General features: G+C 52.6%; 1 protein-coding gene across 4 annotated transcripts in view; it reads right to left on the reverse strand.

Moving 5' to 3' along the window:
- VOPP1 (vesicular, overexpressed in cancer, prosurvival protein 1) overlaps positions 1-24,778 on the reverse strand; it is an 85,936-nt gene that overhangs the window by 15,200 nt on the left and 45,958 nt on the right. For 2 of the 4 annotated variants that reach the window (XM_021079345.1, XM_021079346.1), the window contains exons 3-4: positions 6,299-6,376; positions 148-284 (exon numbers count right to left, since the gene is read on the reverse strand). In XM_021079345.1, coding sequence (XP_020935004.1) covers positions 148-284; positions 6,299-6,376 — 215 coding nt within the window. Of the gene's footprint in view, positions 1-147; positions 285-493; positions 2,096-6,298; positions 6,377-24,778 lie in introns of those variants that run through there. The other 2 variants (XM_021079347.1, XM_021079348.1) reach the window with 2 other exon arrangements.

The following is a 24,778-nucleotide window of genomic DNA, read 5'->3' on the forward strand; positions in this document are numbered from 1 at the left end:
GCACCAACGGCTAGTAAGGCTGAGCCGCAGGACTTGAGTGAATACAGTTTTTCTTCCAGTACATGCCGTGGCAGTGCCCTTTCCAAAGGCTTGCAGGGGACATGGACACTGCAGGGAGGAGAGACAAGGACGGAGGGCTTGGCTGACCTGGAGCGGGGGTCGGGGGCTGCCTGGTGTAGGACACGTTGAAGGCCGGCTCCTCGATCAGCGGCGGGGGGTACATGCGCCTCCGGATGAAGAAGCCGGCTCCGCAGCAGAAAAGCACGCCCATCATCAGGAGGAACCTGGCGAGAGCACAGCGTGAGGCTGGGGGCCGGGCCAGGGCGCCCTGCCCGCCTTCCGAGGACCCAGTGGGGGCACGCCGGGCAGACCTGTGCCTGCACCACTCGGGGGGCCCCGGGACCGAGGCCACAGGCACCGAGAAGCCCTCTAAGGGAGCTTGCTGCCTCGAAAGCGCCAAGTGGCACTGGCTTCAGAGGGTTGGTGCAATTACCTTCCTGGCCATGGCTCTGACCTCACCTCCATGTTTTGGTCAGAACAGGAGATGCTTCTTCAATCCTGTCTGAACACTGCTGCTGGTCCCTCATTTTTCTTTTCTTTCTTCCTTTCTTCCCTTTTCTTTTTTCTTTTTTCTTTTTTTTTTCTTTTTAAGGCTGCACCCGCTGCATATGGAAGTTCCCACGCTAGGGGCTGAATCAAAGCTGTAGCTGCCGGCCTCCACCACAGCCACAGCAATGCAAGATCCAAGCTGCATCTGCGACCTACACCACTGCTCACGGCAATGCCGGATCCTTAACCCACGGAGCGAGGCCGGGGTTGAACCTGCAACCTCAGGGACACTAGTCAGGCTCAAAACCCGCTGAGCCACAACAGGAAGTCCCTTCCCCATTTTCCTTCATTGTCAAACCGGGAGAGGAAGCACAGGATCTGTTCCCGCAGCTTCTTCCCCATTATTACATGAATATCCATAAAGAAATGTTGTTTCAAGTGCCCTTCCTAGAGCGCATCTTCATTATAGAGAAAACACAATCACTAAAAAAGCTGCTTTTACATCTCTAGGTTTTAATCTCTGGCTGAACTTTCTCCTACCAGGACCCTCCAGTCTAGCAGACACAGAGTGGACTGTGCTTTAAGGACCAACCTGTGTCCAGCTCATCTAAGGAGTCACAGTGACAGTCGCATCACTGCCATTCCGTGCAGAATGAGCGGATGAATGACTTCTTCTGACCTCACGTTTGCACTACACCTGTTCTTCCACAAACATTCTGAGAAGGGTGAGCTGTCTGCTCCACCCAGACAGAACTGAGAAAATTGCCCATCTCTAACGTGATATGATGAGAGGACGCATAGAACGGTCCAGAACCTCATACCACACCCATGCACCCTTCTGAAGGATGAGCACACAGCAGAGCTGCCCAGGTCATGGCCAAAGGTACCTGCCCACATACGTTAGGAAAAGCGTAGACAATAAAGCCACTGAGATATTAACATGATGTTAAGTGTTAAGTCTATTAGTCAGTCAACAAGCATTTACTGGACCATCTTAGAATGTTGAGCAGGAAAAAAGATGAGAGGCACCAGACAAGAAATGATTCAGAAAAGGGCTGAAACTGTAGCTTTCTGATCTGTCTTCTAATTCATCAACATCCTATCATTCAACAGGTAATTTTTAAGCACCTGCCGTTCTCCCAGCACCCATCTGTGCATTCTAGGGAGTAAGAGAGGTGAGGTCCTCCCCTCACTGAACCTGAGTCCTAATAGAGGAGGAGGGGGATGGAGTTCCCTGGTGGCTAGTGGGTTAAGAATCTGGCATTGTCATCGCTGTGGTGTGGGTTCGATTCCTGGCCCAGGAACTTCCATGTGCTACAGGTGTGGCCAAACAGAACAAAACAAAAACTAAGGAGTTCCCATCATGGCTCAGTGGTTAACGAACCTGAGTAGTATCCATGAGGACTCAGGTTCAATCCCTGGCCTCGATCAGTGGGTAAAATGATCTGGCATTGCCGTGAGCTGTGTTGGTTGAAGACGCTGCTCAGATCTGGTGTTGCTGTGGCTGTGGTGTAGGCCCCCAGCTGTAGCTCTGATTCGACCCCTAGCCTGGGAACCTCCATATGCCTCGGGTGCAGCCCTAAAGAGACAAAAAACAAAACAAAACAAAAACGAATAGGGGAGGGAGGGACAATAAACAAGAAGTTAACAAAAGCACGTATTTACAGCTCTGGCAGTGCTAAGAAAAAACAAGCAAGGGTGCTGGAGTTCTCGTCGAGGCTCAGTGGTCAACGGATCCGACTGGGAACCATGAGGTTGCGGGTTCGATCCCTGGCCTCGCTCAATGGGTTAAGGATCTGGCATTGCCGTGAGCTGTGGTGTAGGTCACAGACATGGCTCAGATCCCGCGTTGCTGTGGCTGTGGTGTAGGCTGGTGGCTACAGCTCTGATTAGACCCCTAGCCCGGGAACCTCTATATGCCACCGGAGCGGCCCTAGAAAAGGCAAAAAGACACACACACAAAAAAAAAAAAAAAAAAAAAAAGAAAGAAAGAAAGAAAGACAAGCAAGGGTGCAAACTACGTTTGTGGTGGAGTTGGGGTAAAATTCGTATAACACAGTTGTGTGTCCTTTCCAGGGTGCGGTTCAATGAAGAGGCTTAACCAGGGCATCTGTCAGAGCAAGGAACATGAGGAAAGCTTCTTTTCCATCAAAGCAACATCTGAGCCGAGTGCTGAATGACGGAACGAAAGAGACAAATTGAAGGGAAGGGAAGGGAGGGCGCTTTCCCGGTGGAAAGAGCAACGCAGATGCTCCCGCAGGAAAAGCTGGGTGGGCGAGAGGCCCGGAGAAGACCCCTGCGGGCTGCAGATGGGGAGGGGCTGAGCAGGGTGCCGTCTTGCGGGGGGTGGGAGTGGGGGGTTAAAGGATCCAAGCTGTGCGGGGCTGGCAAAGCAAGGCCCTCTCTGCAGCCAGAGGCTGGAAACAAAGAGCGCAGCTTCGGTTGATGCCACCATCATCTCACATTCAACCCTGAGCCCAACTGTACATATCTGTGCGGAAATATGAAGCCGAGAGCGGCCGCAGGTACAGAAGGATTCACCTTCTCTGTAACATGCTGCTCACTCCCGAGACCCGACCCCTGGTCTCCGCCTCTTCCCTGAGTGAAGCCGAAATGCTGGTTACGCTGTCAAGTGGAATATCTTTTCCCGGACAAATAAAAGTGTTGTGCACCTCACACTTGGGACTCCTAGAGAGAGCGAGGGGGTGCCAGCCAATAAGAGCAACGTCACATGGCAGGAGACAGGGCATCGTCACGGGATTCCTTCCTTACTGAAACCCAAGTCTGAGAAGTCCTTTAAGAGAGACACTGACAAGGGGCAGGGGAGCGATGAGCTGCCGGTAACCGGGAAAGCCAGGAAGCAGGACGCGGGTGGGAAGTGGCGCTAAGGCAGGAAAAGTCCTTGGAAGTGCGGGGAGCTACAGGGTTACCCTCTAGTGGTTCTCTTTCACTGCTGGTCTGGGACTAAGAGAGGTTTGTGTTTTTCTCTCATCAAAAGGATCAGTTCGGTTGGTTTTTTCCCCATCCCTTCCTGCCTCCCCCAGCACTTGGGAAGGCAGTGCTCAGCGCTGGACGCAGGTACCAGGCGCGCCAGGCAGCAGCCGTGGCCCTGCGGGTCCGGCCCCGGGGGAGCCCCGCAGCGGGGCGGCGCTGACCTGCCAGGCTGCACTCTGCTGCAGCGCGCTTCCCAACTCTGCACCCCTTCCAATCCCAGGGACTCACCAGCCTATCCTGCCTAAAGATGACGAAGTGCTTTAGAGGTGGCAGAGGCTTCCAAAAGCATCCTCCAGAAGCTCCGTGTCGTGGTAAAGAGCCGGAAGTCCTCCAAAGTCGGTGGAGCCAGCCTGGAGAGGAGCCCGCCCTCGCTCCACGGCCAGCTGCATCCTCCCAAGCTCAGAGCCCCCCACCTGCCCCAGTGGCAGGCCATCACCCTCTCACCAGGCCAATTCTTAGGTCCCTGAGCCTACAGGACGCTGCCTTGACAAGGAAGGGCCTTTCCGAGACCCGCCAGAAGCTGTGCGCTTTCCCCAACTTTTCTGGCACTAGAGGCTCCATGCTTTGTTTCCAGGACGCTGGCTTGAAACTCCAAGTACAGGAGTTCCTGTTGCGGCCGAGCAGGTTAAGAACCTGACACAGTATCCATGAGGACTCGGGCTCAATCCCTGGCCTCGCTCAGTGGGTTAAGGATCCGCCGGTGTCTCAAGCTGTGGTGTAGGTCACAGATATGGGTTGGATCTAGCGTCGCTGTGGCGGTGGTGGAGGCCAGCAGCTGCAGCTCTAATTCAAGCCCTAGCCTGGGAACTTCCATATGCTGTGGGTGCAGCCCTAAAAAGAAAAACAAAAAACAAAAAAAACGAAATCTCCAGGTGTAATTACTTGTTTAGACATCTGTCTCTTTGCGGAGCCTGGCTGCTGGAAGGGCCTCTCCATAAGGACCTCTCCGTGGGGCCCTGGTGAATCCAGATGCGGGATGCTTACTGAGGGAGGGAACGCATGGGTGGAAACCAAGCATCCTCTGATGTCCGCTCCAGGTGTTCCCTGGTGGCACCCCCGGTTTAGAAGCGGGCACCAGCACCTCAACTCAAAGAAACTGACCAAACCTGGCATCTGGCCCTCCGACCTCAGAGATCTGCCCTCCTCCCCAGGCGCTCACGAGACGCCTCTGTGCAGGGATCCGCTGAGCTGCTGAGCGCCTAGACCTGAGTGATGCCAGCCAGCAGCTCCCAAGCACCAGCTGCCAGCTCAGGCAGCAGCTCTGGGGAGGCCGACAGAAACTGCTCAGGCAGTCAGGCCCTCAGAGCGCTCCTGGGCTCTCAATTATTCCTTCTCTCTAATCACATAATACCTAAACTCTGACGTAGCAGTGACAACGCCGGATTCTTAACCTGCTGAGCCACCAGGGAACTCCAAGCTTTTTCATTTTTAGGAGCCTTTCCACAACCTCCTCATCATTCGTCTGGTGCTTGCGGCCACCCTGATGTCCTGCTGAACCCTCACACCCCGTCAGGCCGGCTTCCCTCTATCGCAAGGCCCGGGAGGCGCGCTCCGAGGAGGCCCGCGTGAAGGCAACGAAGCTCTGAACTGCCACCTCTCCCGGTCCTCCTCGCCCTGCTTAGCTGCCAGTCCCTCCACCCTGACCAGTAGCCAGAGGGGTTCATGTTTGGGAAATCTCAGGCTAAGAGGATTCTCCCTCTATTACAGTTTGAGGCACGAGCAACCCGGCAATAGGGCGAAGCACCACCAGCTGCTCAGGGCCAGACGTGACGGGGGGTCCAGCCCTCGAACAGCCAAAGCCCCCCAAGGAGGTGGTGATGGTGAGAACGACCGGAGGCTGTCCTACCAAAGGACCCCTGGCCTGTGGCCCCCCGCTTCCGCCCGGTTTCCTCATCAAACCTGAGGAGGCGCTCTCAGGACAGAAAGGCAAACCGTCCCCCAAAATTCAAGTGGCTGCTGTCACGAACCGGGGAAAGGCCTGAAAGTCTTCAGAAGTCAGGGAGGCCAGAATCTCAAAGCCATGGAGATGCTTCAATCTCGAAGCTGGGTCCCTAACCCTTTGTGGGCTTTGCCTCCAGGACAGGCTCAGGAAAGGCTCTCCTGGTTTTAGGCAAATCCCTTCCGCACATGCGCTGCCATCCTTGCCACAGGAAGCCTATCTCTCCATCTCCCTTTTGCTGTTGTTGTTTCTTTTTAGGGCTGCACCTGCCACATATAGATGTTCCCAGGCTAGGGGTCGAAGCAGAGCTGCAGCTATAGCAATGAGGGATCCGAGCCACATCTGCCACCTACACCACAGCTCACAGCAACGCCAGATCCTTCACCCCCTGAGTGAGGCCAGGGATCAAACCCATATTCTCCTGGATACTAGTCAGGGCTGTTACTGCTGAGCCGCAACGGGAACTCCCGGACGCCCTGATTCTTTAAGACGATTGGCCTCAGTTCCATCTTAGAAACGGCCGGAGGAGCCTTGGAAGGACGAGGCTGGTGTACAGTCTGGCTGCCAAAAGAATCACTTTTCTTTCCAAGTCGCCAGTCGGTGGAAACGGGGACGAGCTTTCTGAGAACCCCATGAGCAGAGTGCATGCTATGAAGTCAGCCCAAATGTACCTGCTTTCTCTCTGGAGGCTGCCCAGAGACCAGGGCCTCAGGTGGATCAGGGGATGTCGCCGAGGCTGTGACAAACTGCCTGGGCAGAGGTACGGGAAGGGGGGTGGGTGGGAAGCATCCTCGACCAGAAGGGGTCATGACTTACCAAAAGTACCACAGCCTCTGAATGGAGAGGGCCCGCACACAGCACCTGGAGCCACAGCAGTCTTCATAAGGGCGGCATCTGCGGAGAGAGGGCACATGCTGTCAGTGCCCTGCCACGTCTGCGACCTACACCACAGCTCACAGCAACGCTGGATCCCCAACCCACTGAGCAAGGCCAGGGATCGAACCCGCAACCTCATGGTTCCCAGTTGGATTCGTTAACCACTGCGCCACGACGGGAACTCCTGTTTAGCTTGTTTTAACTGACCAACAGCTGGCAGAGTGTAAGTGTGTGATGAAAAAAGCTACCGGGGAGTTCCCGTTGTGGCTCAAGAGGGTTGAGAACCTGACATGGTCTCCGGGACGATGCAGGTTTGACCCCTGGCCTTGTTCAGCGGGTTAAGGATCCAGCGTTGCCACCAGCTGTGGTGTAGGTTGCAGATGCAGCTCGAATCTAGTGTTGCTGTGGCTGTTGCGTAGGCCTAGCCCAGGAACTTCCATACGCTGCAGGTGCAGCCATTAAAAAAACCCCAAAAAACAGAAGGTTCCCGTCATGGCTCAGTGGAAACTAATCTGACTAGTATCCATGAGGATGCAGGTTCGATCCCTGACCTCGATCAGTGGGTTAAAGATCCGGTGCTACTGTGAGCTGTGGTGTAGGTCACAGACGCGGCTCGGATCCTGAGTTGCTATGGCTGTGGCATAGGCTGGTGGCTACAGCTCCGGTTCGATCCCTAGCCTGGGAACCTCCATATGTCGGGAGCATGGCCCTAAAAAGCCAAAAAAAACCAAACAAACAAACAAACAAAAAAAACAAAAAACAACCAAAAACCAGAAAACCCAAAAAACAACAATAAAACACTACTGGGGAGTTCCCGTGTGACTCAGTGGATTAAGGACCTGGCGTTGTCACTGCAGTGGCTCAGGTCGCTGCTGTAGCACAGGTTTGATTCCTGGCCACAAGCAACTTCCACAGGCTGCAGGGGTGGCCAAAACCAACCAAGCAACCAACCACCGCTACTGGTTCTCACAACCCAGGCATCCAACCAGGTGCCACTAGGAACTCGGTCTGTGTCGGGTCCTGGGGGTGGAGCAGTGAAAACCTGGAGGGAAGTCAAGTCCTGCCACCGAGGAGCTTTCTTTCTAGACGAGGGAGACAAAACTTAAGCAAGAAAAACAGGACCTGGGTTAGACAGCAGCAAGTTCCACTAGCGTGGAAAATAAAGCAGAGGCCAGCAGGCTGAGAGCATGGGGTGGGGGGTAGATGAGACAATTGGAAACTGGCTGTTCAGGGACAAGTCACTGAGACTGTGACATCTGAGCAGAGGCCACACAGAAAGCCAGCTTGCCTATGACATGAGCCAGCACAGGGCCCTGAGTGCCGGGCGAGCAGTGCTGGCTCCAGAGCAGCTAGTGCTGCCAGCCCCATGGCTACAGTGTGGAGAGGAAGGCCAAGCATGGAGCGGAAAGGAAAATGTCTGGTGCAGCAACCAGGGGTCTTGGCCAGGGCTGGACTGGTACCACATGCACCGCACATCTGCAAATCCCACACACAGCACCTCCTGGGTGTGTACATGTGCGCCTGTGTGCACATGTGTGTCTGTGTGTGCAGGGAAGGGTGCACTCAAGGGAGATCAAGGATGTCTCACTTTGAGGGTGTGGGGTGTTCAGACAAGTAACTGTCAATAAAAAGAGATGGGACCGTTTCCGAGCATGAATTTGCAAGGAGAAGAGTCTTTAGCGACTATGTTAGAGTCATGATGAGTGTGATGATGTGGCAGGCAGAATTCAAAGAGGGCCCCAGCTTCCTGCTCCCTGGAGTCCGTGGCCCCGTGATCTCCTCCCCTTGAGTGGGGAGGGTCCTGTGACTACGAAGGGATGGCCACTCCCGTGATTACGGATTATCACATAAGGGGTATCTTGCTGAGACTGCTGTATCCACCCAGGGGCTCTCCTGCAGGCTCTAAAGAAGCAGCTATAAGAGAGCCACATGGCTAGCACTGAGGGTGGTCTCCCAGAGCGGGGTGCAACCCCCAGCCGGTCGGCAAGGAACCTGGGACCTCCGTCCAACAACCACGCTGCCAACAACATGAATGAATGTGCGAGAGGATGCCACGCTCCAGAGCAGGGCACAATCCAGCCAGCCTCGTGGTTTCAGCTGGTGTGATACCTGGACCAGAGGACCCCCAAAAGCTCTGCCCAAGCATCTTAATAATAAATATAGGTGGTTTCAATCTGCTAAGTCTGCAGTGATTTATTACTTAAAAACCGAGGACTAATACAAGTGAGAACGAAGGTTACAGGCTTTGGTCACGTTTTCACGTTCTCGATGCCAGAACGTGGTGTGTTCACCAATGCCTTAACACACAAGGCAAATACTATGAACCCCGTGTTGAAATAAGCTCAGGAAACAAGAGGCTAGGGATGCCATGCCTCCTCTCAGCCCAGGTCACTGTCTGCTGAAGCCAAGAAAGGACTTGGCCAACACACCAAAAAGGTGTTTTGCACAGACACTGCCTCTTTGATCGCCAAAAGGCCCCCACCTCGGATCCGACTTGCTTTTCTTATTCTTCCTTGGCCTCGCTTTTACAAGCTACTGTGGACGAGCCATCACTGCGACGGCGCATCGTGATGCTGCTCATTAGCAGGGACTGGGTGAGACTCCACAACCGTTCAGCTCATGCGAATAAACCAGCTGGAACGGACCAAGAAGAGAACAGCGCAGCGGAGGGAGGCCTGGGAACGCGAAAGGGGCCAAGAAGGTGGCGGGGAAGGTGAAGTTCAGCGGCATTGCTTACGGTGTGGCATTTCCCAGAGGGCAAACCAAGCCCAGGCGGAGGGGGAGGGAAAGGTGGCGATTCTGCAGGACCCTGGTGACAGTCGGAGTGAAGGAAGCACGGAACCCTTGGGCAAAGGGCAGGAGGTCCCCGGGACAGAGCCACAGACAGCAACTCGGCCAGCTCTCTCCCCTCGCGCCTGAGGGAGGTCTTGGTTTAACCTGGAACCACACGTGGACCGAATCGCCAGCAACACTCTACAGGGGGTGACAGCGTCTTCACAAAGAGAACCCACACCGCAAGATGCGACGTCGGGTAAACGGTACGGTGTTGAGTTGGAAAGAACGACCAAAGTTCCCACAAGATCATACAACAGAGTGGGGTTTTCAGCTATTGGGACCCACGAGCGGACTATGAAATCAAGTCATTGGGTTGTGACATGCGTCTTACAAAGGTTAAGGTCAATTTTTAAAAAATCAGGGAGTTCCAGGATCCGGCGTTGCTGTGGCTGTGGCATAGGCTGGCGGCTATAGCTCCAACTCGACCCCTATCCTGGGAACCTTCATATGCCTCGGGTGCAGTCCTAAAACAACAACAACAAAAGATCAGGGAGTGTCTGTTGTGGCTCAGAGGTTAAGGACCCAACACTGTCTCTGTGAGGATGCGAGTTGGATCCCTGGCCTCACTCAGTGGGTTAAGGATCCAGTGTTGCCGTGAGCTGTGCCCAGGTGGCAGATGCAGCTTGGATGCCGCGTTGCCATAGCTGTAGTGCAGCTGTAGCTCGGATTTGACCCCTAGCCTGGGAACTTCCATATGCCACGGCCATAAAAAGAAAAAAAAAAAATCAGAGGGTGTCACACAAAAGACGTGTTTTGTGAAACTTACATTTTTGTCACACAGATGGATATACACATTCCTTCCAAGCTACTGCTGTGGAAGCCCCAGGTCAAACAGGGACAGGCTCAAGTTTCTGGGGTGTCTAGATGGGCTTCTTTCCTCCTGCTGGCAGGCTCTGCACAGCTGCAGGTGCAAGTCCCCTGACTTCCTGCTGTCGAGGGTGCCAGGCTAAGGGTTCTTTCTGGTCCCCCATGACATCTACGGGTCAGATGGCTATTGCATTTTTGCTCCTAATTCTACAATGTGCTGCAATGATCAAATTCTAGAAGGTGCAACTCTCGAGAAGACACTCTCGGGTGGGAAAGCTCCCGCTCATCCGCTCACTATGAAGAGCACCTGGACACGGGCAGGAGGTGGCTGCAGAGGATGGAGAACGCAGATGGCAGAGAGATGCACCTTAGGAGAAAGGACACTGCAACCTTCCCGGCTCAGAACCTTTTCTCTCCCGTTGTCCTACCACCTCTGCCACCATGACGTTGCCTGGAGATTCAGCCTGACCCCTGACTACAGCTGGAGCCCCCCCAGCGCTGGGCTCAGGGAGGGCCGAAGGTACCTGGACTCCATGCTAGGCTGGCAACGGTCAACGTGGCATAAAAGAGGAAAGCAGGAACAGGGCTAAAAATTCAGTGAGTGGATCATCTTTCAAGAGCTGAATTTGCTAAAATGCTTTTCTTTCAGAGTTACAGTCATAGGAAGCACTGCTGCTTTGAAACCTGAGCTCTTAGAGCTTCCTAGTTCCTATGTTAAAGGAAGCACGAAAGACGAGCCTCTCTGCCAACATATTGGAGGCTTATACACACACGCACCAGCCTAAGAACGGAGATTAGAAGCATATTGATTTTTTTTTTTCTCTTTAGGGCCACACCTGCAGCATATGGAGGTTCCCAGGCTAGGGATCAAATCAGAGCTGCAGCTGCTGGCCTACACCACAGCCACAGCAACACCAGATCTGAACTGTGTCTGCAACCTACACACAGCTCACAGCAACACTGGATCCTTAACCCACTGAGCAAGCCCAGGGCTTGAGCCCACATCTTCATGGGTATTAGTCGGGTTCATAACCTGCTAAGCCACAATGGGAACTCCAGAAGTATATTCATTTTTATACAATGGAATATCACCCAACCATTTAAAAAAAGAATAAAATAATGTCTTTTGCAGCAGCATGGATGGACCTAGATAGTATCACACTAGTGAAGGGAGCCATACAGAGAGAGACAAACATCATATGATGTCAATTATATGTGGAATCTCATAAAGTTATGTAAATGAACTTATTTACAAAACGGAATCAGGAGTTTTCATGGTGGCTCAGTGGATTAGGATCCCGACGGAGTGTCCGTGAGGATGCAGGTTCGATCCCAGGCTTCACTCACTGGGCTCAGGATCTGGCATCACCGCACGTGTGGCATAGGTCACAGACGCAGCTCGCCTCTGGCGTTGCCGGGGTTGTGGTGTAGGCCAGCAGCTGCAGCTCTGATTCGACCTCTAGCCCCGGAACTTCCATATGCCACAGGCGCAGCCCTAAAAAGACAAAATTAAAACAATAACAACAACAACAGAAACAGACTCGCAGACATAGAGAACAAACTTGTGGTTACCAAAGGGGAAAGGGGTGGGGGGATAAACTGGGAGTTTGGGAATAACATATACTAGTATATATAAAATAGCTAACCAACAAGGACCTACTGCGTAGCACAGGAAACTAGTTAATATCCTATAAAAACCACAAGAGAAAAGAATGTGAAAAAGAATATATATGTAAAGTGATTGATCTATCTATACAAATCTATAAAGATATACATATGTGACTCACTTTGCTCTACACCAGAATCTAACATGACATTGTAAATCAACTATACATCAATTAAAAAATAAAATATATATTTTTAAAGCAGCTGACTTTGAGTTCATTCAAATTACTTTCTGTTGGCAAGCTTCAACATCTAAGTGCCCTGCCTCTCACTTTTCTGGATCCAGATCTGGAATACCAGCAGAAACCCGCCTTGTCAACGGATTATCTGCTTTCTTTTCTCAAAACAGAGCACCCTTTATATCCTCGGGCTTAGCTGAAGTCCCCTTCCCTGCAGGCGCACTTGTGGCCTGTCTGCCGTCCTGGCCTGGCTCCAGATGTGGAGGCTGGGGCGTGCCAGCCACTTGAAGGAGCATGCGGTTACCCGTGGGGTGACACGGTCAACCGCCTTTCTCTCTGCCGCTTCCTTCCAATGAAGCTGCTGGCAAATTGGAGCCCTGAGCACACACCTGCTGACCTTCCAAACAGCTTCAATTATAAGAAGAATGTTGAATGTAACCCTGAGCTTAATCAAAAGTAGCCAACACTAGCAGGCAGATTAGCTACTAAGGAAGTGACCATCGGACACACCAGGTCTCCTGCTCCCCGTGCCCAAGCCTTGAGTGGCACTGGTGGCCCCAAGGACAGCCGAAGACGGACTGAGCCTGTGACCTTCACTCTGCTGCCCTTGGAACCAATCAGGATGGAGACAACAGAACGGAATTTTCCATTTCCTTCTCCTCTGTGTGCCAGACCCTCAAGCTTGCACTAGAGAGGAACAGACGTTGCTTTTAACTAAATCTACTCCCAGACACATCTAATTATAGGCCTAGGACTCTGAAGTACACACAGTGGCTTCAGAAGACGGAAAAGAGTATGTACGTTAGTGGAAACGGGGCCCCGGGTAAGCAGGTGTTCTCCGCTGTGTTCCAGGATCCAAACGCAAATTTCTGAATGGCCCGCTCTGAGCAGGTGTGAATTTGTAATTCAGTGCATCACAGAGGCAAAAGTCAGAGGGCAGAGCCTCTCCCCCAGGAGATAAAGGATGCGGTCCTGAGGATGCCACGCCTGGAACTGCATCTGCCAACAGTTGGAAGGTTGTCATGGCCCCGATTAAATGCAAATACAACAGGACGGCCCCTCGGGAGTCTGAGGAGCCTGTGACGTAAGCCTGCGCCAGCCTGCACTGTCCCGGAGGGGAGAGGGGTCTAAGCACCAGACTCACTCCCTCCTAACCTTGCGAGTCACATGAATCTCAGAGGACAGAAGGACAGCACATCAGGTCAGGGAGTGTCCAATGTTAGTAAAATTACAAACTCCGCTTTAAAAAATATAGGAGTTCCTATTGTGGCTCAGTGGGTAAAGAACCCAACATAGTGTCCATGAGGATGTGGGTTCCATCCCTGGCCTCACTCGGTGGGTTAGGTGCAGCATAGGTCGAAGATGCGGCTCAGATCCAGTGCTGCTATGATTGTGGTGTAGGCCTGCAGCTCTTATTCGACCCTAAGCTTGGAAACCCCAGAATTCCCATATGCCGCAGGTGCATCCATAAAAAGAAAAAAAAATTAATAAATAAAAATAAATTTTTAAAAATTTTAAATGTTGATAAATCAATTTTTTTTCATGTGGTATAAAACGGTATTTTTTTTCTTTTTAGGGCCGCACCCCTGGCATGTGGAAGTTCCCAGGATAGCCGTCAACAGAGCTGTAGCTGCCGGCCTACACCACAGCCGCATAGCAACACTGGATCGAAGCCATGGCTGCGACCTTCACCACAGCTCATGGCAATGCTGGATCCTTGACCCACTGAGCGAGGCCAGGGATCAAACCCTCGTCCTCATGGATGCTAATCGAGTTTGTAAGCCACAACGGGAACGCCCCAAAATGGTAATTTGTATTTAAACAGATTCAAGGAAAATCATCTCAGCATTTGGTAGAATAACTAAAATATAGTCAAGACTTCAGGGCAGAGGCCGAGAGATGGAGTTCGCTGGGGATATAATTTTTTGGTGTCAAAGAACGGAGCAAGGTTGGAATAGGAGAACCTTAGGATTTTAAGTAAATTCCCATCAAGCCCACTGCATGCCCAAGGTGCATCCTTCCCGCATCTGCTGGGTTAAATCTCCACAGACGACTCTCTCCCTGCATCTGCATCTGCCAGGACGTTTGTTTTCCTGTCCAAACCTCAGAGTCTTAGTTTGACGTCTGGTCTGCTCCCCTCAATTACACACCACATGGATCTTGATACCCGGACCTGCTTCTTACATGACTTTTATTTTTATTTATTTGTTTTTTTGGCCACACTCGCAGCATGCAGCAATTCCTGGGTCTGAGATCGAAATCCAGGCCCCAGCAGTGACAGTGCCACGTCCTTAACCACCAGGACACCACGACTTTCAGTATCACCTGCCGTCTCCCGGAGGGCAGAGCAGGCTTCCTGAGTTCGAATCGGGAAGCACATTCAGAGATCTCCAATTAACCTGGGAGAACCTGGGCTCCTTGAGAAAACGACGCCCAGCCCCGCAAGGGCAGAGAAAACTCCAAAGGGAAGTGCCAGTCCAGCGGGCAAGGCAGAGGCCGGCAGGACCCTCAGCCCACACAGTGCCCTTGGCAGGTCTTCCCGTAAGAGCCGGAAGGGCTGTGCCCCGTCTTCCTTGCAGTCAGGAAGCCACCCTGCCACCTCCAGGACGCATCCCCGCTTCCAGCCTCCCCACCGGAGGCTCCGCACATGCCCCACGGAACCTCCGTCTGGGCCCCAACTGGTGCCTTTCGCGCCTCCTGTTCCAGATGGAGCCGGCCCTTCAGCATCTAGAAGGGGTCTCACATGTCCAGAGGCCTCTCCAGGGAAGTCTATGCCCAGTCTGAACACAACCCCGGTCCCCACCATCGGGAAAAACGCCCACTCCCTCTCACCGCTGCAGCCCGAGGCAGCCTTCACGTTTCTTACCGACAAAAACACAGCTGAGTCAGAGTGAACTTTCCGTCGACTCAAATCCCGAGCTTTTCTCAGCCACCAAGGTCCATCTGCCCATCTGGCACTGGTCCAGCAGGACCCGGGGACCTAGGATCTTGTGGTTATTATTTTCGTTGTTATAGCCAGGCAGGAGCTCTGGGAGCCTTGTTCTGTTCCTCAAAGCATTCACTCTTCCTCCTCGTTTTCTGTCACTTCAATGAAGAATCTGAGCCAAGCTTTGTGGGGACCCCGGAGTGCCACATACACTCAGCCGGTTCTGCGGCTCCCCTCTGCAGGGACCCAGGGCAATGACTGAGCACGCGGCGTCCAGGTTCCCCACCAGAAGGCCAGGTGGAGGCAGAGGCCTCTCACACCCTAAAGCCACGTGCAGAAGCCCAGATCTTCCCAGAGTCCCACAGGTGGCCTGGAGCAAGAAAGTCAACGGAAGAGGAAGAGAGAAGGCCTCCCCACAAGGTGAGTCCCGGCCCAGCGGCATGGCCGTCAGGCAGGAGGCGGCCAGGGATGGAGACGGCTCCAAAGAGGGGACCGGAGTGGCTTTGAGGAGACCCGACCTTGAGACTCTGAGGGCGGGGAGGACACGTGCCCCGTGAGTCACTCCGCCAGAGACACATCTTCTACCAGGAAACATCTCGAACTTGAACAAGCCAAAGCTGGTTTAGGGCAGCACATGGGGCTGACGGAGGGAAGGCGCACTCCCACTTCCTGCGTGGAGAAGCAGTGCAGGAGCTTTACTCTCAGCCCTAAAATCAGTGCTTCGTGAGCGCTGATTTCCTCGCCTTTCTGACCCTCGAACAGCTGGTGTCTCCAAGCCCAGCAGCACCAGCACCAAGGTGAGGGCACGAGCCAAGACGGCCTGAGAGGCTTTCCCGTAACCTTGGGCCTCTGCAGGCTCCAGATTCTGAAACTCTGCCCTTGTGTTTCTCTGGCGGAGGCGTCTCCTCTTTACTCCTTTCAGTACATTGCTGATCATTTAATATCGGTTCTGTTCCACTCTACCCTGGAAAGCAATTATCCTTCTATATTACTAATAATCCTTCTATAGTTTGGGGTGGATGAACGCTCAGATTAAAAAATAAATTCTGGGAGTTCCCTCTGTGGTGTAGCAGGTTAAGAACCCACCACAGGGGAGTTCCTGCTGTGGCTCAGGGGTAACAAGTCCAACTAGTATCCATGAGGATGCAGGTTCGATCCCTGGCCTCACTTAGTGGGTTAAGGGTCCAGCGTTGTCCTGAGCTGTGGTGTCGGTTGCAGACACAGCTCGGATTCTGCATGGCTGTGGCTGTGGGGTAGGCTGGCAGCTGCAGCTGCAATTTGACCCTTAGCCTGGGAACTTCCATATGCCACAGTGCGGCAGTAAAAAGAAAAAAAAAAAATTCTGGCCAGTGAGGCAATATTGACGATGAACATACGATCTTATACAACTGAAATCTGAGAGTCAAGTTCACTGAGATAACACAAGCATGGCAAACAGAAATGCAACGATGCATTTGGCCATGAGCTCTGGACGGCAGACAGATTCTAGCAGCCATGAGTTCCAAAGTCTAGAGAAGTGGATTCAGGTTGACACCTGGTGTACTTTCTCAGCTCGACTTTCACTCGAGTTGGCCGAATTACTACTTACATGCTTGGAACTCTGGAATCTACACTCTGTCTGCGGGCTGCCTCCTGAGCTGCAAAAGTGCAGCCCCCGCTGCCTGGATGTAGTGCAGAAACTCCAAATTGAATATCCCCACTTCCTCTTCTCCTAAATCCCTCACTGACTCTGTTCTCTCCTGATATCCTTACACTGATATTAAAAATAAACTCTTGAACTTTATCAGTCAGCTCTTGAAAACAATGAAAACAATGGCTAAAAAAACTGTTCACTTAGTTCCAGGGCTAGGGGTCGGATCAGAGCTGTAGCTGCCGGTCTACACCAGAGCCATAGTGACACCAGATCCGAGCCGCATCTTCGACTTAACACCGCAGCACACAACAACACTGGATCCTTAACCCAGTGAGTGAGGCCAGGGACCAAACCGAGTCCTCACGGATACTAGTCAGATTCGTTACTGCTGAGCCACGATGGGAACTCCTATTTGATATGTTTTTGAGTTCTGCCTCAAAAAAGTTTGTGTTATGGGTGTGACAATTGCATCATCCTCACAACTGATCAGATTTATCAGCAGGTGTTTAAGTTTCTTCATTTTTCTTGGTAAAAGAAGGCAATCAGTCCTGAAACATGTCATTTTTTGAGTGACGTCACAAGCAAGGCCTTTCAAATGTGACTCCAGCCACCGCTCCAGCGTCATCTGCCACCCCTTCTTCTCCCAGGCCCACACCTTGCCACCGCACTCTCACCATATGTGTTAGAGGACCTGTGCAAGCAACTCGAGCGTCTTACACGGTCTCTCACTGTCCGCCCCACAGAGACCTGAGTTCCTGGCTCCCTTCACCCGCACATGGAATCTTTCATGAAATACACTTGAACCCATGGACTTGCTTCTCAGCCCCGCCTTCACTGAGTCAGACCCGGCCCCTCCGTGCCCTCCCTACAGGGCAACCCCTCCACTGCGGTCTCCACCTCCCAGCCTGGCACCGAGCTGGTAGCCCTTCTGAAAGACCAAGAGGGCGCTGTCACCGTGCTCTGTGTAGAAGGGACTCTGAAGGCCACACAAGGCCCCCCTCCATTAGCCTCACCCCACTTCCCGCATCTCAGCCCCAGCCTAACTCTCCAGCCTTGTGGTTCCCCACATACACCCTGACGAGAGCCTCCGGACTGCCCCTCACCCTTCAAAGGTCAGCCCTGTGAGGGCCTCCCCTCACCCCTCGCCCTCCCGCATCCAACATCTGCCTTCCTCTGCTGGGTCTCCTGCAGCTCGGACCAAGCACAGTATCTGTTCATGGTTAAAGCATCTGTCCTCCCGCAGACCAAGCGCTGAAGAGCAGCCCCATTCCCTTCCTCTGTGCGTATAGAGCCAGGTGCCCGCCACGGTTCCTGGCACATCACAGGGGTTTGCCTTGAGCAGAAGTGACGCTGCAGCAGAGGCTCCTGTGATGAGACAGCACGTGACTAACAGGAACGCAGCACAAAGCGTCCTCTGATTCCCGTGTTACACCCGGTGCTGCCGAGGGCGGTCGGAAGCAGCTGCTCTCACGCCCCACTGGCTGCCAGACAGCGTGACAACCTTTGGGAGCCTAACAGGATTTATTAAAATATAAAATAACAGAGTCTTTGCTTCCGCAATTCTATTTCTGCAAATTGATCTCACAACCAAGTAAGTTCTCGAAAGCGCGGGAAGATGTTTACTGCGTCCAGGGACAGAGCAGCATCCCTTCCCCAAACTCCTGAGGACAGCTGGATTCCTGAATTCTAAGCTACGTAATACCACGTGCTATGTACCACGGCCAGCAGAATCTGCACTGAGATACACAAAACATTTGTTACAATAATTAAACGAGGAGCCCAGGAGCCTGCTAGCCTGTGCGGAGTTGTCGCCTACCCCTCCATAGGCAACGTGAAGCCGGAGTCCTTCCTGTACAGGCTTCGAGGTTACGAAGGACAATCGGAAACAGCCTCAAGGCTTCCCAACCAGACAACTGCTTAAGCTGCAGCCGAGCAGACCACTTCCTCGTGCTTCTCTGTAAGCACCTCACCCCAGCTCCAGTCCGTGGGCTTCTCCCCAGCACTTGCCCAGGGCGCTGCCCAACTTAATGATGTTTGCTCTGATAACCCTTCAAAAGTTTAATACGCCTCACTTTATCTTTTAACACCCCACACTACATGGAGTTCTAGGAGTTCTCATTGTGGCTTAGCGGGTTAAGAATCCCACATAGTGTCCCTGAGGATGCGGGTTCGATCCCCTGCTCAGTGGGTTAAGGATCGGGTGTTGCTGCCAGCTGTGGTTTAGGTCGCAGACACAACACAGATCCTGCACTGCCTAGCTGCTGGGATCCTGCTGATTTGACCCCTAGCCCAGGAGCTTCCATATGCTGCAGGTGCGGCCACAAAGAAGAAAACAAAAGAGGGAGTTCTAAAAAGAATTTGAAAAGCCTCTTTGTGTTCAAATCCATTCTTGCTTCAAAGTGAATTATGCAAAACGTTGTTTATGAGCGCTGCTTCAAAGTTTAGAGTAACAGATAGGGAACTGCGGGCCTTCAAGAGCAAAAACAAGCCCAAAGTGGTCGAACCTGAGGGGACAACGACGGTCAGGGAAGGTGCGAATGAACCACGGTACCTCCCCAGGGAATACGCCGCCACCGTCGAAAACAATGAGGTCGCTTTGTGTATCGGTTTAGAGAAGACTTACAATATATTGATAGTGAAAAAACAATCGAGTTACAGAATATATATATAGAAGCAAGACATTTGAGAGGTTGATCAAAAAAGACAAATGCCACACAATAAACTGTTCCAACTGCTATAATGAAATACCACTGACGGGGTGGCTTATACACAACATAAATGTCTATTTATTTTTAAGGAAGGATAGCTGATTTACAATGTTGCGTTAATTTCTGCTGCACAGCAAAGTGGTTCAGATACATATACATATATATATACACACACATTCTTTTTAAAAAGTATTCTTTTCCATTATGGTTTATCATAGGATATTGAATAGAGTTCCCAGTGCTATGCAATAGGAACTTATTCTTTAGCCATTCTATATATAATAGCTTATACCTGCTAACCCCAAACTCCCACTCCAGTCCTTCCCCAGCCCCTTCCCCCTTGGCAATCACAAGTCTGTTCTCCATGAGTCTGTTTATGTTTCATATTTAGGTTCATTTGTGTCATATTTTAGATGCCACATATAAGTGATATTGTATGGTATTTGTCTTTCTCTATCTAACTGATTCCTCTTAGTATGATAATCTTTAGGTCCACCCATGGTGCTGCAAATGGCGTTATTGCATTCTTTTTTATGGCTGAGTAATATTCCATTGTGTATATGTCTCTCTCTATCTATCTATCTATCTATCTATCTATCTATCTATCTATACCACACCTTTTTCCATTCATCTCTTGATGGCCATTTACTTAGGTTTCAACAACATAAATCTCACAGTTTTGGGGCTGGGAAGTCCAAGCAAGATGAAGCTCATGGTTGGGTTTGGAGAGGCCCCTTCTGGTTCACGCCTTCTCACCACGTCCTCATAGGGTGGAGGGGTGAGGGAGCTTCCTGCAGGCTTTTACACGAGCGCTAATCCCGTTCATGAAGGCTCCAACCTCACGACCAAGGCACCTCCCCAAGGTCTGACTCCCTAATACCATCACCTTCGGGGGTTAGGAGTCACCATGTGAATTTGGAGGGACACAACCGTTCAGACCACGGCAGGCGTCTGGAGATCCGAAAGGAGCATTATAGTGAAATCCTTCGCTCTGTTCTAAGGACAGGAAAATGCTCCCCCTACCCCGCCGCCCCCCGCTTACACCAGGAGTCTTCATGGAGAAGCCCACAGTGAGAATGAAGAAGGGCAATTCTTTAGCGCATCTGTCCCCAGACCAGACGCCTCCCCCCAGCCAGGCTGCTAGCAAAGCTGGCCTCAGCTCCTTCAGCAGATGTGGAGGAGACCCCCTGCCCTGCCCTGCCCCACCCCCGTCCACCCCCCATCCACCGGAGGCGCCCCAAGCTGCAGGGCAGCTTGGACACTGGGGCCAGCTGGCTGGCACAGAGGGTGCTCTCCACCAGGCCCGGGTCACAGGGAGCCTCCTGCCAGTCAGGTGGCCTTGTGTCCTGGGCCCCTGCTTCAGTCTTGGCACCAACCTCCTGGCTGGGTGCTGCTGGCTCTGCAAAGCCTGTTTGTGGGATCTTGATCTGACACCTGCGAACATGCCGCCCACTCACACCATTAATTATTCACAGCAAAGAAATGAACCTAGAGAGACACAATAAACCAGGGTAACGTGAGCACTGTCAAAGGAGCTTCAACACGCCCATGGGAAACTCAGGAAAAGGGCCTGGTCAAAATCAATACCCATCCTACTGCACCGCACAGGGAGCTACATCCAGTCTCTTGGGATAGAACATGATGGAAAGCAGCTTGAGAAAAAGAATGTACACATATGTAAGACTGGGTCGCTTTGCTGTGCAGCCGAAATCGGCACAAGACTGTAAATCATCTGTGTTTTAATTAATTATTAAAGATAAAAAAATAAAACTTTAAGTTGGATTCAAACCACAAAGAACTTTAAAAAATCATATTTGTGGTTTTCAGAAGCAGAGTTGAATGAGGGTGGTCCAAAGATATAAACTTCTGGAGGTCCTGTCGTGGCTCAGAGGTTAATGGACCCAAATAGCATCCAGGAGGATGCGGGTTTGAACCCTGACCTCACTCGGTGGGTTGGGGATCTGGTGTTGCTGTGAGCTGTGGTGTACGTCGCAGACACGGCTTGGATCCAGTGTTGCTGTGGGTGTGGTGTAGGCCGGCATCTACCGTTCCAATTCGACCCCTAGCCTGGGAACCTCCATATGCCACAGGTGCGGCCCTAAAAAGACAAAAAGACAAAAAAAAAAAAGATATAAACTTCCAGTTATAAGATAAATAAGTCTGGGGATGGAAGCATGGAATGTGCAACCTGAATGATATCATCAAGACTGCTGTATGCTACAGATGAACGTTGTCAATAGAGTAAATTCTAAGCGTTCTCACCAAGAGAAAAGTATTTTCTGTTTCTTAAATTCTGTGCCTCTATGAGATGACGGCTGCTCACTAAACTTACGGTGATAATCATTTCCCGATGGGTGTAGGTCAAATCATTACGTGTACACCTTCAACCTACGGAGGGCTGGCTGTCCGTTACAGCTCAATAAAACTGGCAGGAAAACCAATCGATAGCCAGAGAAGAGCAGTGCTGGAAGGAAGGGCCCCTCCTGGAGCTGCTCCTGGGTAAGAAGAGCTGGAGCCCTGCCCCCCGCAGTCCCCACGTGCTCGCTCCTCCCCGGGGTGGGGGTGTGGAAACACCAAGGGGGCAGCCAAGGTTGAGGAACGGATGCTCGACTGCGGTGGGAGTCCCCACTAAGGGGTCCAGGCTCCTGTCTTCCTCTTTTGCACCCGACCAAAGTGCCTTCCACCCAACGGCTCCCTTTCCTCCTCCTTTAAGTGGGGCAGTTACGCCTTCCCTGAGGTCTCGGGGGATGATTCAGAGACGTTTGCCGCAACTCCTCCAGGGGGACTTAGAACTGAACCCGAAACTAGAATAAGCACGCGAACACAACACCCAGAAGCCAACCCTCCCGCAGCTCTGTTCCATCCACCTGGAGGCCAGAGGTGTGACCCACCCCAAAGATGCTGAGGGCCCTGGAGGACGACTCGCATCTCCTGCTGTCAGTGACTTCATTTGTGAAACCATGTAAGGAAGGTCTTAAGGCTTCCTTATCTACTGAGAGAATACAGGCAAGTCAAGGACCTTTCCCAGCCAGTTCTAGAGAGGGCTACTGAGGCATCTTGCTTTTCAATTAGTGGTGTTTAGGAGCTCCCACTGAGGTGCAAAGGGATCGGCAGTGTCTCTGCAGCGCCAGGACACAGGTTCAATCCCTGGCCAGGCAGAGTGCGTTAAAGGATCTCAGCTGAGGCATCGATCTCAACTGCAGCTCAGATCTGATCCCTGGCCCATGAACTCCACAGGCCTTGCAGCTGCCAAAAAGAAAATAATATTGATAATAATAATAAGTGACTGGTGTCTAGCTAAGATCCAACCCACTTCTAACCTACCTTCAATTTGCTGGAAGGAATTACCAGATCCATTTCTATTCATAAAGAACAGGAGACACGGGTGTCTACATCACCAGCTGTCTCTGGCTTGTTTAAAATCAAATGAGAAAAGTCGCTGTCTGGATAAACATCCATGCACCTGACTGGTACAAAGCTCCCGCTCAGCACCTAAGAAGACATCTCAGGAACCTGGAAATCTGGCACAGCGAGTGGTCACAGGCTCTGAGTCGCATTCCGTCCCCTGCCTGTGCCACAGAAGGAAGATGACACGCTGCTTAGAGAGCTGGCTGACGTTAAGGGCATGCTCTGCAGTTGGCGAAGCACTAAAATCCATCTCACATCTGTACCCTCGTCTCTGCTACAACACAGAAGCCTGCCTGATCATTCATCTTTTGTTCTCCGTGCTCTCAATTATTCTGCGCAGCCAGCAGGAGGCTGTCACGGACTTAAGCAGGATGAGACCTTGGAGAATATCTAGCCCAGGAAATGGGGGCCCAGAAAGGTTAGGAGATTTGCCCAAGATCACACAGCAACCTAACAGCAGAGCAGGGCTGACCTGTGGTCAGGTCCCTACAACACGTTCCAGCATCCAAGAATGACAGTGAGTCACTCTTTGCTTCCCCACCCCTGCCCGGAGCCACCCCGAGTTTTAGGCACTGGATGAGTTCTGAATGCTTTCCACATGCCAGGCAGTGGGTCAGCACCGAGGGCAGAGCTCGTGCCCACAATGAACCCCGGGCTAGGGTGGAAACAACGGATGTTTCATTTTGGCAACAGTAAGTCGGTGATGGAGCCTGGTACCAAAGGACCAGAGGGGGACCCGTGTCCCTCAGCCGAAACAGAGGAAAGGGAGGGAGGGGCAAGAGCAGCACCGTCCAGAGTCTTTGGAGGGTGTGGGGCGGAATTCAAGGCCCACTGCACGGAGTAAGCACTCGGTAAACACCAGCCCTTATCATCCTTGGTCTTTGTATTATAAATTTCCATTGTGACTCAGCGAGTTAAGAACTGTCGGGTGTCTGTGCAGATGGGGGTTTGATCCCAGGCCTTGCCCAGTGGGTTAAGGATCTGGCGTTGCTGTGGCTGTGGCGTAGGCCAGTGGCTGCAGCTCCAACTTGACCCCCAGCCTGGGAACCTCCATATGCCGCAGGTGCGGCTATAAAAAGAAAAAAACAAAAGTCCCTCACAATTTGCTTGACACAATGGAGGGCCTGTCGCAGCTACAGTCTGGGAAACTCGGCGACGAAGTGCGCTCTGTCTTGGTCTGAGAGAGACGCGGGTCACAGCTGGATCTTGGTGGTGGTTGCGGGGTGAGCAGGGCAGTGAGGTCCTTCTCCCACTGTCAACCTCGGGGAAGGTCGAGGTCCCCGGCCTCCCACTCGGGGCAACACACACAGGTCCAAGTTCCCGACACAGACTCAGCACCAACCACCTTCCCTGTGGTTCCGCCTCTCACACCCGTGCCCACCCCTGCTCTGGTGGACACCTGTCCTTCTGGGGTAGGTGGGACGTTGGGACACCCTGGGCTATACACCTCCGTAGATGGGAGACACCCTGCTCCCGGTCTGAGAGCCCCGCTGCCCACAGGGGGTCAACCACGGGCACAGTGGTGCCCCCTCGCCAGGCACTGCTGGATACTAAAGACAAGCTGGGCAGGGCCCTCCCAGAGTCCACGCCCCACAGTGAGACAAGTTCATCCCTCATCGAAAGTCAGGGGTCCCGTCTGGTCATCTCTGGACATAGGCCCACCGACCCTCTCCAAGCCATGATGCAGCTGCAAATATTAGTGATGAACCAGGCATCACAAACACACAGGGCAGTATCCACCCACCCAGAAAACTGGACATGGCAGACCCCATTCCCACGGCGGTTTTACACCAAGAGGACCAAGGCCGAGAGGCCAGGTGACCCGTTGGGGACAGCAGAGGGGGCAGACCCAGCCCCATGCTGCACGGCCACCCTCCCCAACCACAGGAGCCCAGGATGCGCTCGCGAGCAGGGCAGGCGAGCTGGCCACTCGACAGGGACAAAGACTCGGTGCTGCCGACAGCTTCCAGGACCACAAAGGGCTGCAGGATGCGACACTGCATGCAGTGGGACCCTTCCCTGACAACTGCCACCTTGGTCTGCAGCGCTCCCTGGGCTCTGAACACACAGGAAGGATGCCAGCCCTGAGGGTTCCTGCCGCTTGGCAGCCTCCCTGCCCCACCCCATCTTCTCAGAGGGGCTGAGTGAGCCAGGCCCCCGCAGAGGAAGAGCTCCAGTCAAGAATGAAAGCACAGAAACGAGGCGGCTGAGGCCACGTGACCATCCTGCTATTTTTAAATCACACTGTTGCTAAGAGCA

The sequence above is a fragment of the Sus scrofa genome, chromosome 18 (genome assembly GCF_000003025.6).
Source record: "Sus scrofa isolate TJ Tabasco breed Duroc chromosome 18, Sscrofa11.1, whole genome shotgun sequence".
NCBI classification, from domain to species: domain Eukaryota; kingdom Metazoa; phylum Chordata; class Mammalia; order Artiodactyla; family Suidae; genus Sus; species Sus scrofa.